The sequence below is a fragment of the Phyllobates terribilis genome, unplaced genomic scaffold (genome assembly GCF_046119375.1).
Source record: "Phyllobates terribilis strain yellow unplaced genomic scaffold, ASM4611937v1 Scaffold_1__5_contigs__length_1240528914, whole genome shotgun sequence".
Classification (NCBI taxonomy): Eukaryota; Metazoa; Chordata; class Amphibia; order Anura; family Dendrobatidae; genus Phyllobates; species Phyllobates terribilis.
The window spans coordinates 785,424,307-785,438,398 of record NW_027362761.1 but is presented as its reverse complement, the minus strand read 5'-3'; the positions used below and the strand labels follow the sequence as shown (position 1 = coordinate 785,438,398).

The window sequence follows — 14,092 nt, the reverse complement described above, 5'->3', positions numbered from 1 at the left end:
AGCAAGGAAACAGAAACTAAACACCCGGAGAAAAGGTGTATCTGCTTGTTGCTCAGCGGACAGAGAAGCTGACAACAAAGCACAGCCTCAGGGGTTAGAAGCCAGACGCATGACACTGGGAAATAATGGCTGACCATCAAAGTGGGAGCTTGTAAATGGGAATTCATGGGTAATATAGTTTTCTGCTTCTATACAAGCAGTGTGGCTACATGATTATCAGCAGCAGTGCATGCAAGTAAGGGTACTGCTAGCAACTCTATAACTACAGTACAAAATCAAAGAAATGAGAGCACAGCCGGCATCCGTAATTAAAAAGAAAATGAACTACAGTTTCAGGTTCTTTTAACAAGTTGGATAACCCCTTTATTGAACAGATAAAGTACAGACGTGATCCTGACGTAATAATCTAACCTTTCTGTCTACATACATACACATAGGTAGGTAGCACTTTAGCTTGTAATAAATACAGTGAATGAATGGAGATGAGGCAACCTACTAGTTTAGTACTATTATAACATGTGATGTATGAGGTCAATGTGTGGAAGGAAGATTAAGCTGATGAAATGATGATATAAGATGGAATTTCGACTTCTCTTCATCTGTCAGTGCAGCATTGCCGGGTCTTACAGCTATAGCCACATGGACACCTGCTTCCCTTGCAGCATCTGCCTCTGTATAAATAAAGAAAAAGATAAAAACGTAATTAAAATTAACACTAGAATTATTATATTAATGCAAGCAAGGATGGTATCTGTATGTTACCAATATTATGTCCAATAAGAGACATTAAAGAAGCACTCTTCCTATCAAAATTTTTATATTCTTAATATATTGCAGTCATCATATCATATGGCATAGAGTACTTACAATTGCTCACTTTACCTTTCTACTCAGCTAATTCTTCTGTTTTCCATTAGGTTTATGACATCACGTGATTAAAAACTGACTAGCTGAATCCTTCTAAGCTCTATGTAGAAGCAGGAAGTCTCTTTTCCAGGTGGTGACTTTTGGCTGTCTTTATATCAGTTTCTCGGTGTCAATACTGTGGGGTGTGGGGGCACTGAATGTGGCTCGTGACCATCTCTAAGAGATTAATGTGGCTCTCATGTTAAGGAAGGTTGATTATCACTGGTCTAAACATTCATGGATTTTCTATGGATATGTGATTGGGTGGGTGGGGAGTGGAGGTGGTAGGACTTCTGGCATCCCGGCGAGCCAACAGAATGAATCAGCTGCAGAACTGAGTGTAAAACCAGACACAGCTCATGTTAGCGTATGTCATCAATGTGAGGACAGTGGCGGTCATGAAGCTGGTAGGAGCACCAAACACAAAAGTCTGGCCCTCTAAGGTCCATTTACACTGCATGATTAATCAGTGTGTGAGTATTTCTAGGAACAATAATTTCAAGATAATTGTGCAGTCTAATCAAGCTGCCGGTCACCCAACGAATAAGGAAAAAGATTGTTCGTCGGGAGAAATGATCTGTTGCTTTACTCAGAAGATCAACATTCTCGGCAGTGCACAGAGTGATCTATTGAAGCATCGACTGCCTGAATAAACAGGTTATTAAAAATCTGCCTATCAGCAAACAAGTAACTCATTGGTCCTTGTTAAGTGCTGTTCTTTGGTCATTGTTAAGTTTGGCTTTTTTGATTATGGACGTTCCAATGCTTAGATGTTCTCAGTTCAAAAAAGGATGACTTGCCCTAGTATTGGGCTCTCAATTTAGCTAATACAGTCTATTTTCGGTGACACTGCAGTTGACCAACTCGTTGGTGCAGAATTAACAGCACTAGCACTTTGTAAAAGGCCAAGTTCTAGCAGAGCCTAATAGACATATAAAGAAGGTGGACATGAAGTCCTTCATTAGGCCCCTGGCTGCCATGGATTCCAGTTGGCAGTCTGTGATTGGATTGGGCCACGTGCCTTTCAGTTTTATACTGTCAGGCCACGGCCCCACTATCAGTATTCGGTCAGTATTTTCTCTCAGGAGTGGGAGCCAAATCCAGGTGAGGAACAATGAGAGAAAAGGTATAATAGAAACAAGTCACCAATTCTGCATTTATCACCCACTCCTGGTTTTGGCTCCCACTCCTGAGAAAAAAAAATACTGAAAGAATACTGATAGTGGGGCCGTGGCCCAAAAGTGTAATAATGAAGCAAACAAGCACCCACATGCTCGAGTCTGAGTATGCAGCGAAGGAAAAAATAAAACTCAGTGTATCCAATATAAAAAAAAAATACTTGATGTTTATAAAAAAAGTGGTTTTACGGTTTCAGAAAAGCGCAGTCCCCCGGCTGCAGTTTGTTTTAAAAACACACTGTGCTTTATTCACCCTCACCAGGCCAAGCATCAAATTTTACCGATTGCCTAAGACAATACGTAATCTATTTCTGCAAAAGCATAAATAGGCATTCAATGTTCAGAATAGTGAGATAGCTTTATAGAAAATTAACTTAAAGGGGTATTCCCATCTCCAAGATCCTATTCCAATATGTAGTAGGTGTAATAATAATAATATTAGCAAATATCTCCAATTAGAAATGTAGTATAGTATTTTTGATTCACTATCTCTTTCCTCATGTGCAGGCATCACAGGACCTTAGGTATCCATGGTTACGACCACTAGCAACTAGCTAACTGTGACTATCAGTGGACGTAACCATGGATACCTAAGGTCCTGCAATGCCTACACATGAGGAAAAAGATATAGTGAATCAGAAAAAATATACTACATTTTTAATTGGAGATATTTGCTAATATTACTATTATTACACCTAATACATATTGGGATAGGATCTTGGAGATGGGAATACCCCTTTAAGAACCTGAGGAGTCAATCCATTCTCTTCATTACATCCATAAGTAAGCAAGCAGGGAGCCATTTTACGTACCCATGGTAATGTCGGTGAGGAAAAGAATATTCTCAGTCGAGCACCCAATTGTATCAGCAATTCTTTTATAGCTCTCACTTTCCATTTTGGATCCGACTGTAGTATCAAAATGTCCATGAAATAACTGAAAAAAAAATATTTATTAACTGATGGCAGTTGTACATAGTATAGTTAGTAAGAAGAGATTTCACTGTATTCTGAAAGCCTAGTTTTTAAGCTATGAGGGTATAAGACTTATGGTCCATTTAGATGAGGAGTGCTAATCTACCGATGTTGGCAATCATCTGACAAATGAACAAAATGCTCATTCATTGGGTGCGATGATTTTTAAGGGTAATTTGTCACCAGGTTTTTGCTAGCCTAATTGAGAGTAGCATGTTGTAGGGGCAGATACCCTAATTCCAGTGATGTATCACTTACTGGGCTGCTTGCTGCAGTTTGAATAAAATCACTGTTTTATCTGCTGCAGCTCTACCAGATCTCTGAATGCTGCAGCTCTATATAGCCCCACACACTACTGATTGGCAGCTTTCTGCCTACATATAGTGTACACAGAAAGCTGCCAATCAGTGGTGGAGGCCGAGTTATACAGAACTCATGAATATGGAGGACTATATGGCAGCAGGTTTATTAGTCCTTTAGTGATAATCTCCTGCTGATAAAACAGTGATTTTATCAAAACTACAAGCCGCTAAGTAAAGCCTGTCATACACATTAGATGGCTGTCGGCCGTCTCTTGGCCGTCTCTCCCAGAGTTCAGCAAAGCACTTGTCTGTTGGCGTCTTTCTCATACAGAACACACATGCCTGGCAGAGGCTTAGCTCTAGAACAACGTGACCAGCAGTTCGCAATTAGACATGCCCAATTGACATCTGCCACGAAAATCAGTTGGCCAGTGCCCTCATACACAGAGTGTGAGCCAAATCAGTTAATATTGGAGGGTGCGGCCGAAATTTGTCTAATATGTATAGAGGGCTTAAGTAACATCACTGGGATCTGGGCATTTGTCTCTATATCATGCTGCTCTCAGATTAGGTGGTAAAAACCTGGTGACAGGTTCACTTTAAATATGCTAAAAAAAATCCTCATTCTCGGCAGCACATAATCCTGAATAAACTTGTGCTGCTGATAAAATTATATTTTATGGACATATAACTATCAAATGTTCTGTGTATGTAGAATGTTTGTCGGCCAGTCTAGCCAGGCCAGTAAACCACTGACAATTGGCTTTTATATAGCCAATCACCAATTATTTATCACCCTGCATTGGAAGTATAGGCAAATAGATTTTTGGAGCTATTACAACAACCCTAGTAACGCTAGCGATTATAGTAGGATTTCTTTCATCTGAGCCGCTGTCTTATGTAATAAATGTTATTTCAACCAAACAAAAACTGGGATTTCTGGGGCACCAGTGAAAATTGTAAGGTACCTGGGAGAAAATGGAAATTTCTGTGTCTCACTTCTGCCATATACATTTCATTAATAATTGCCTGCAACTCTCCTCAATTACTGTAATAACTCATGCACATGGATGTATAGAGCCCGCATAGAAATACAAATTGCATTAATTTTTAGGGGTTCATATAAATTACTGTGTCATTTATATTTTTTTTTTGCTAGATTTTTGTTGTTTACATCTTTTACTACACCCACAAACTTAAATATATATTTTTGGGATTTTATGAGGTATACCAACACAAAGTAGCAAGTATTTATGAAGTGTAAAGGAAATGATTCATGGTTTTCTAATTATTTTAAAAATATAAATCTGGAAATTGTAACATGCATTTTTATTCAGCCCCCTGTAGTTTGATACCCCTAAATAAAATCCTGAGTGACCAATTGCCGCCAGAATTCACATAATTAGTAAATTGAGTCTGTGTGTAATTTATTCTCAGTACAACTACAGCTGTTCTGTGAAAGTCTTAGAGGTTTGTTTGAGAACATTAGAAATAAAACAGCATCATGAAAACCAAGGGGCACACCAGACAGGTCAGGGATAAAGTTGTGGAGAAAAGGGGGTAGGTTATATATATAAAAAAAAAAAAATGTCCAAGCTCTGAACATCTCATGGAGCACTATTCAATCCATCATACAAAAATGGAAGGAGTATTCCAAAACTGCAAACCTACTAAGACATGGCCGTCCGCCTAAAGTTACATCCCAAGCAAGGAAAGTACTAATTAGAGTAGCAGCCAATACGGCCATGGTCACTCTGGAGGAGCTGCAGAGGTTCACAGCTCAGGTGGAAGACTCAATCCACAGGACAACTATTAGTCGTATATGTCATAAAGGCCAGATTAGTGGAGGACTGACAAGAAGAAAGCCATTTTTTTAAAGCAAGCCATAAGAAGTCCCGTTTGCAGTTTTCAAAAAGTCATGAGGGGACACAGCTAGCATGTGGAAGAAGGTTCACTGGTCAGATGAGACCAAATTGGAACTTTTTTGGCTAAATGCAAAACGCTGTGTGGCTGAAACACTAAATAAGAGAAAGGAGAAGGTGTATATCAGGCACCAGACATCCACATTAGCTGAATAAATATCAATAAGTAAACTAGAGAGAATATATACAGCTGAAACCAGAAGTTTACATACACTATATTAAAATCGACAAATGCATGTTTTTCTCAATATCTGACATGAAATCAGAATAAACCTTTCCCGTTTTAGGTCAATTAGGATTAGCAGAATTTTTAATGAGAAAGAGAGAAAGAGAGAAAGAGAGAAAGAGAGAAAGAGAGAAAGAGAGAAAGAGAGAAAGAGAGAAAGAGAGAAAGAGAGAAAGAGAGAAAGAGAGAAAAAGAGAGAGAAAGAGAGAGAAAGAGAGAGAAAGAGAGAGAAAGAGAAAGAGAAAGAGAGAGAAAGAGAGAGAAAGAGAGAGAAAGAGAGAGAGAGAGAAAGAGAGAGAAAGAGAGAGAAAGAGAGAGAAAGAGAGAGAAAGAGAGAGAAAAGTACTGAAAGTAATTGAGCACATCTGGGACATCATGTCTTGCTCCATCCACCAACGTCACGTTGCATCACAGACTGTCCAGGAGTTGGCGGATGCTTTAGTCCAGGTCTGGGAGGAGATCCCACAGGAGACCATCCACAACCTCATCAGGAGCATGCCCAGGCGTTGTAGGCAGGTCATACAGGCACGTGGAGGCCTCACACAATACTGAGACTCATTTTGACTTGTTTTAAGGACATTACATCAAAGTTGGATCAGCCTGCAGTGTGTTTTTCCACTTTAATTTTGGGGGAGACTGCAAATCCAGGTTAATAAATTTGATTTCCATTGATGATTTTTGTGTGATTATGTTGTCAGCACATTCAACTTTGTACAGTACAAAGTATTCAATGAGAATATTTCATTCATTCAGATCTAGGATGTGTTATTTGAGTGTTCCCTTTATTTTTTTGAGCAGTTTATATTCATGTGTGTGAATGGCCCAGTCAAAGCCCAGACCTACATCTCATTGAGAATCTGTAGTAAGACTTGAAAATTGCTGTTCACAAGACCCTCTCCATCCAAGCTCACTGAACTACAGCTAGTTTGCAAAGTAGCATGGGCAAAAATTGTTTAATCTTGATGTGCAAAACTGGTATAGACATACTCCAAAAAACTTGCAGAAGTAAGTGCAGTGAAAGATGGTCCTACAAAGTATTGACTCAGAGGGATTGAATACAAATGTACATCACAATGTTCAGATTTATATTTTTTAAAGTATTTAGAAAACCACATATTTCCTTTACACTTCACGAATATTTGCTACTTTGTGTTGGTAGATCACAATCATATCATATTCCTATTAAATACAAGTTTGTGGATGTAATGTGAAAAAAATGTGGGAAAGTTCACGTTGTATGAATACTTTTTAAGGCACCAAATATATGTTTTTTTTTGCAGTGGGGAATATTTTTTTTTTTAATTACTTTTTTTATTATATATATATATATATATATATATATATATATATATATATTGACAATTTATCTCCCAAGAAAGAAAAAAAATCTCTTGGAAACATTTTTCTTTTACTGGCCATTTTTTCCACTATAACTAGGGTATCCATACGAGCTCCAGTTACAGGGGTAAACTGTCCCCTGCAGTGCCCTATGTCACTGGCAGAGCTGGTCTGAGTCTGCTGGAACCTAGCAGCTCTGCTATGTGGCCAGCCACCCAGTGATCATGTATTTATCAGGTCCTATAGAAGCATTGGCACACTGTACATTAAACAGCACTCATTTAGCACAATGTAGCCGGCGAAATAGAACACAAAAACGATAATAAACCGCTTCGGTCTTCTCCTCAAGGTGCCCTGCTATTGCTGCCAGAGACCTGATATGTTCCTGCTACTAGATTGCAGGAGCTTTAACCCAGGGCTATACATTTAGAATGATGTGGGGTTTAAAGCCCAGTACCAAGCACCGTAAATTTACAGCACTTGGTAATTATTGGGTTGAAAAGCTAATAAAATCCTCACAGGACTCCTAGGAGAGACACAGAGTCCTGCTTACTCCAATTCTACGGGGTGACAACCTCTGTACACACACTCATACAGGTCAGCCTGTGTGGGAGTCCTAATGTTATCTTGTGAAGTCTTAAATGTGTATCATGTAAGACATTAAATGTATCATTCCAAAAATACTGTAAGACTGTAAAAATCCTGGTTTACCTATTGTGCCTCTGAGCTGAAAAAAACAAAAGAAAGCAGTTTGGCAGTGGTCACCCATTACAGCCACATCAATAACCAGCTCTCAAACTGTCTTACAAAACATATTTAGCTGGAATGAAATGTTGTCGTCTTCAGCAGCAAAGAATCCCACAATGCGGTCTTTCAGGAAGAAAATGTAACATTGAGGCCTCCTGGGAAGAGCCATACGCTACAAATCATCCATTATGAATGAAAAGATGGATGGCAGGGGAAAGCATGATCTCCTTTGTGGGATGCAAGCAGATTTTGGTAACGAGAGGTCACCTTTCCTGCCATAATGTAGTAAAGCTGATTAGTTAAGAGGTCAGATATGGATGATGCATCTATCTATATAATGGTCTTATCCCATCTGTCTGTCTGTCTTGGAAATCCCGGGTCGCTGATTGGTCCGGCCGCGGCCAATCAGCAACGCGGCATTTCAGAAAAATATGGCATCCGTTAGCGGCTCATGTGAGGCACGGAGGTCAGCGGCGATGCAGCCGGCTGCTCGCAGCATAAGTCCCCTGACCGCAGGCGCAGCTGACCTACATGCGGCTATCATCGAGAGATCAGCCGCTACGGCCGCTTATCTCCCGAGGACAAGTGTGACGCCCCTCCCCTCCTTTCCCCTCCCCTGTCCTCTCCTCCCGTCCCTCCCCCCGCTCGATCCGGCGTCATACTTACCCCTCCCCTCCCCTCCTCCCCTCCCTCCCCCCGCTCAATCAGGACCCCGGCGTCATACTTACCCCTCCCCGTGCCTGCGCAGCAGCTCCAGTGTCTTCCGCTGCAGCTCTGTGACGTCTCAGGTCAGAGGGCGCGGTGACGTCTTTACACCGCGCTCTCTCCTGACCGATCACAGCTCACAGCGTGAAGATGCCGGCTACGCTGGAGTCCAGAGAAGCAGCTGAGAAGGGAGGGGAGTATTGGATTATTTTTTTTTTTTTTTGTATGGGGCCATAGGGGACCTGCATGGGGCACTATGGGGGGATGGGACAGCCTGCATGGGGCATTATATGGGGGGAGAGGTGACATCCTGCATGGGGCATTATATGGGGGGAGAGGTGACATCCTACATGGGCCATTATATGGGGGGAGAGGCATTCTTCATGGGGCATTATATGGGGGAGAGGTGACATCCTACATGGGGTATTATATAGGGGGGGATGTGACATCCTGCATGGGGCACTATAGTGGGATGTGACTTCCTGCATGGGGCATCATATAGGGGGGGATGTGACATCCTGCATGGGGCACTATAGTGGGATGTGACTTCCTGCATGGGGCATCATATAGGGGGGATGTGACATCCTGCATGGGGTATTATATACGGGGGATGTGACATCCTGCATGGGGTATTATTAAGTGATTATGTGCATAAAAGTCATGTCCAGGTGGCACCAATACATGACAGGACCAGAGCCCCATTGACAGCTATCGTTACAAAATTCCACATAAACATGCAGATTTATTTCAGTGAGGAAAATACCATTTTTCCTGATAGGTTGAAATTCCACTCAAAACCTAAAAATTAAGGTTTTATGGAAGGTAACTTTGCTATCAGATCTCCCTTACAATGTCATATGTGAGAACTTGAAAGTTCTTGGTAAGGTCAGTACCATGTTGTGCAGGTCTTCGTCTTAGCTATCCCTGCAGCTGCCTAGGAAATACTGAGGGAACAATGTCAGCGGATGGAAAAATCACTATTTTGTTCTCTCCATAGGAGAGTAAGGGGCAGCTTGATCCTACAAATCCTTATCCACTAGAAATAGGACGTCATAAAAGTGGTATATTGGGGTTAATTGCAGGCACAACCACCCTATCAAGTTGTCTCAGTAATGAGTCCCTGTTACCTTTATGTTCATTCTCTTAGCTCCCCTGCAGCCATTGTGGACTGATATTGTTCAGATCCTGAAGCTCATGCCAGCCTTTAGCCGATATTTCTCAAGGGACAAAGCTATATCTGTCCCTTGCTCGCATTCCCACCCTCATTCTGCTCCCTCCACCTACAAAACTCCATCCTAAGACTCCTATACAGTCTCAAGATGGATAAATCGCTATACATAGCGTGTCCCTCTTAATTCTCTTTCCACTTCACTTAGTACATGCTATCCTGAGACTCTCCTGCAGTCAGTCAAGTCCAGGTACTGACAATGACACCACACAGTATCGGTGCACTGCAGAGGAGCAATAAGGCAGATACTGTATTCATGTATTACAATGTAAGCTAGCACTTTAAAGCGCCCAGCAATATTCCCTGTTATGCAATGAGGCAGTGCAGAAGAGCGATTTTTTTTCACTGACCGAATCTGTGTGTGAAGGAAAAAAAAAAAAGTTTCTTCCGTAAATCAGATGAGACTCGCTCACTCAAGTCTATGGGTGGTGAAAAAAGATTGGATGCTATAGGGAACCACAGTACAGCGTCTGATTTTTACGGATACAATGCAATTCTGTAACATAGGAAATTGGAAATGGTCCTGTAAATGATTAATAGCTGCTGCAAAAAACGGATTGTAGGAGGATGACAAGTGAGAAAAAAATCAGCACATTTTTCTGGATTAAACTCAGAACGTTTTTTTAAATGCTCATGTGAACCTGCCCTTAAGCAGCTGCCAGAATAGACTAGAAAACCAATGAATCAGCCACTGAAATTCAAACAGCTTGATCCTGCTCTCACCCAACGTAATCTGTGGGATAGTCAGGAGGCCCCATATACATGAAGGCCAAACCCACCAATGTCGGCAATATATAGGCTTGTACACAATAATTAGACTAATTACCTGGCAGCTTATGACAATGGCTCTAAGCCCAAAAGTGCCCATATACCCTCATTAGCTATCAACCAAATGCTCAACTGGTCCACAGCTATTTGCAGTAGCCCCCGATACAGGCACATATTCAATAGAGAAAGGGGAGAAGGCTTCTATTAGACACCACAAGTGGCAGCGTAACTTCCATGGAAAAAAAAGGATGGGAGGTTTAAAGGAAATCTGTCAGCAGGCTTTTGCTACCTCATCTAAGAGCAGTGTAAATCAAAAAAGGGGGTCCAGAAATAATTACAGTGTTACAGAAACAGCTAATTGAGAATAAAGAAAAACTCTACATACCCTAATCATAGGGAATAGATAAGCAATGTGACAACTTAAAAAATAAATTTTATTGATAACATATACCAGGAGAACATATCATAAAAAATAAAAGAATGGGTGCCTCTCATGTGAAGGACCAGCCTAACAGGTATCTCCAACATTTGTGACCTTGCACAGACTTCTAGCGCATAGGATACATTGTTTACATATCCACAGTAAGGTAAGCACTAAAAATAGGGAAACACATGGCAACAAGTCTCCACACACATGAAAAAAATAATTAAAATCAGTGTAAACTACACTACTAGATAATATAATATCAGCGACGCGGGATTTCCTGGACAGAAGGACAGACAGATGGGATAAGACGATTATATATATTAGATTGGTGTTTTTTGTTTATTCTGCCTCCCAAAAATTAGAATAGAAAGCGATCAAAAAATGTCACGTGCCTGAATATGGTACCATTTAAAATGCCAACTCGTCCCGCAAAAAATAAGCTGTCACATGACTCTCGTCGGCCGAAATATGGGAAAATTATAGCTCTCAAAATATGGCAAAAAAAACTAGTCTTTGCAACAACAAAATAGAGACCTTTAGCTGTCATTCACAAGAACCCAATATGAATCTGCTATCGCTGTAATCGCACCGACCTGAAGAATAAAGTCGTCTAATCGCTTAAATGGCACGAGGAAAGGAGTAAAAAAATAAGGGCCAGAGCTAGGGTTGGGCCAGAGCTAGGGTTGGGCCAGAGCTAGGGTTGGGCCAGAGCTAGGGTTGGGCCAGAGCTAGGGTTGGGCCAGAGCTAGGGTTGGGATTTTTTCAAAAGTAAAGAAAAAAAAAGTGACGATATGGCGACTAGTGTTGAGCGCAAGTGCTCACTACTTGAGTTTGCATCGGGTGCTCGGGTACGCACAGAGTATTGCGGGTGCTCGAGTGACATGCTCGAGTCTCCGCCCCATATGCTTCGCGGCCAAAAAAAACTGTCAGGGATTGCCTGCCATGCACGAGCGATCCCCACACGTTTCTTTTTGGGTGTCTAACAACAGTGAAACATGCGGAGCAGGGACTCGAGCATGTCACTTGAGCACCCGCGATACTTGGTGCATACCTGAGTACCCGATGCAAACTCAAGTAGCGAGCACTTGCGCTCAAGACTAATGACAACTTATTCAATATGATGACCTAAGGTTATGCATTTCTGTGTCATACCTCTGGGTTAAAAATTTTCACAAAATTTCAGATTTTTTCACAAATAAACGCAAGTGATATCGAAGAAATGTTACCACTATCATGAAGTACAATAGGTCACGAAAAAACAGAATCAGCGGGATGCGTTGAAGCATTCCAGAAGTATTACCTCATATAGTGACACTGGTCAGAATTGTAAAAATTGGCCCGGTCATTATCGTGCAAACCACCCTCGGTGGTAAAGGGGTTAAACTTTGCCTAGGATGTTTAAAAAATGGCCAAAAGCTGGGAAAATCACAAAATAACTTATAGTTATTAGGTAAATCAGCCACCCTGCCAGTCTTTGCTAGCCGTCCTGAGGTGCTAACATCCCAACAACTGTCAGATGACTGCTGCAGCCAATCACTTGCCCAGGGATTAGCTGCAATTTCCATGAGGGTAGTAGGGATGTAATCACTGCAGATCAGCTGATTAATATTGGTTGGATCACCACAGCAGCAATGCTGCATCCCCTGCTTTCTGGCCATTGTTAAAAAATCTTACATAATATCTTGAAAGGAGTTGTCCACCTTTGGGGACAATTTGTTTTTCTTACTTAAATGCATGTATTTGGGGATAAAACTGAATTGCAAAAATGATTTTATTAAAAATGTTGAGTTACCAGGGTCAGCCATTTTATCTTTATTTTATCAGATGTGTGAGGACATGTTTTGTGGTACCTACTATTACATAGGTATGACAGGTTCTCCTTCTGCTCTTGTTACTGCAGCTTTCCCCCCAGACTGCACAGCTCTCCAGCCCACACAATGGCTGCCGGTGGAGAAGCATGTGACCAGATCTGTCTGTCTCCTCCAATAGAAAAGCAGTTTTCTCATGTGAGATTTTCTATTGGACAAGGCTGATGGACAGGTTCGGTCACATGTTCCTCCACCAGCAGCCATTATATAGGCTGGAGAGTTGAGCAGTCTGGGGGGAAAGCTGTAAAGCTGAAATACTTACTATTATATAAGTCCCACAAAACCTTGATCCAACAGATCAGATAAAATAAAGATACTGTGGCCGCCCCCGTTACCTCATTCTGCAGTCAGCAATAGAAGGTGTAACACAGTGGCTATAGAAGGCAAACAGTGCAAAGATGTTAATGGAATCTAATTGCAAAAATGATTTTTAGCACCAATTACATGCATTTAAGAAAGGAAAAAAATTGGCCACAATCCCTTTAAGTGGTTTTACAGGTTAAGAATGGTCTTTAGGTTATACATGGTAATATCTGTACCTCAAGCAGATCGCCTTCAATTGAGTAACGAAATAAGAGTTTCTGGGCTTCGACACTTCCGGAGGAAAATATGTACAGCTTCAGGCCTGCTTCTTTCCATTTTTTCAGAGCTGGTACCACATCATCGTACACCCTACAACAAAATGGAAGCTTGGTTTATACAGTTATCCAAAATGTTTGAAAGCATTATAACCTGTACACGAGGGTGTAAACTATTGCTCCTCACACCATAAATGGGGCCTGACTAGTGGGATGGAGCTTTGACACAAATGATTATATGATGCAAAGGCCTTTCTGCACCAAACTTTGGTTTAACAACCAGATATTTCACTTGGTTGAGGATTTAGATTAAGTTAAGTTGAGGTAATTTGTCAGCATGTTTGCATACACTACGACGAACGGCGATGCCTAGACAACATCATGTTCTAGCTGCAGAGTCCAAACGTCCAGAAATCTGTTGAAAAATGATCGTTCCAATTATGACCACCAGGTGGGGATAGAGCCTTTTTTCATATGGAATTTCAGCCCAAATTTTAAGACTTTATAGACTCATTATTAGGGAAGGGGGCACCAGACAGTAATAAGACGTTTATGGAAAGTGCACACAAAAAAAAGCCTTACTTTCCTTCACTGGTCTCCTGATGGACTCTCTACACCTAGAAATGACTTATTTTTATTTATTTATTTGACTCACTTACAGTGCCTACAAGTAGTATTCAACCCCCTGCAGATTTAGCTGGTTGACACATGCGGAATTAACTTGACATTGTGACATTTGTACTGTAGATCAGCCTGGAAGTGGGAAATGCACTGCAGCAAATTTTGTTTTTGTTTTTTTTTTTAAAACGTAAAAAGTTAATTCAGAGTGTCATTTATTATTCAACCCCTCAAACCACAAGAATTCTGTTTGGTCCCCCTAAAGTATTAAGAAGTAGTTCAGGCACCAAGAATAATGAGCTTCACA

General features: G+C 41.1%; 1 protein-coding gene across 1 annotated transcript in view; it reads right to left on the bottom strand.

Annotated features, from left to right (window-relative positions):
- Nucleotides 1–337: 337 nt before the first annotated feature.
- ENOPH1 (enolase-phosphatase 1) overlaps nt 338–14,092 on the bottom strand; it is a 38,289-nt gene continuing 24,534 nt past the window's right edge. The window contains exons 4-6 of the mRNA XM_073637017.1: nt 13,129–13,261; nt 2,897–3,020; nt 338–671 (exon numbers count right to left, since the gene is read on the bottom strand). Of these exons, the coding sequence (XP_073493118.1) occupies nt 532–671; nt 2,897–3,020; nt 13,129–13,261 (397 nt within the window). The 3' untranslated portion in view covers nt 338–531. The remainder of the gene's footprint in view (nt 672–2,896; nt 3,021–13,128; nt 13,262–14,092) is intronic.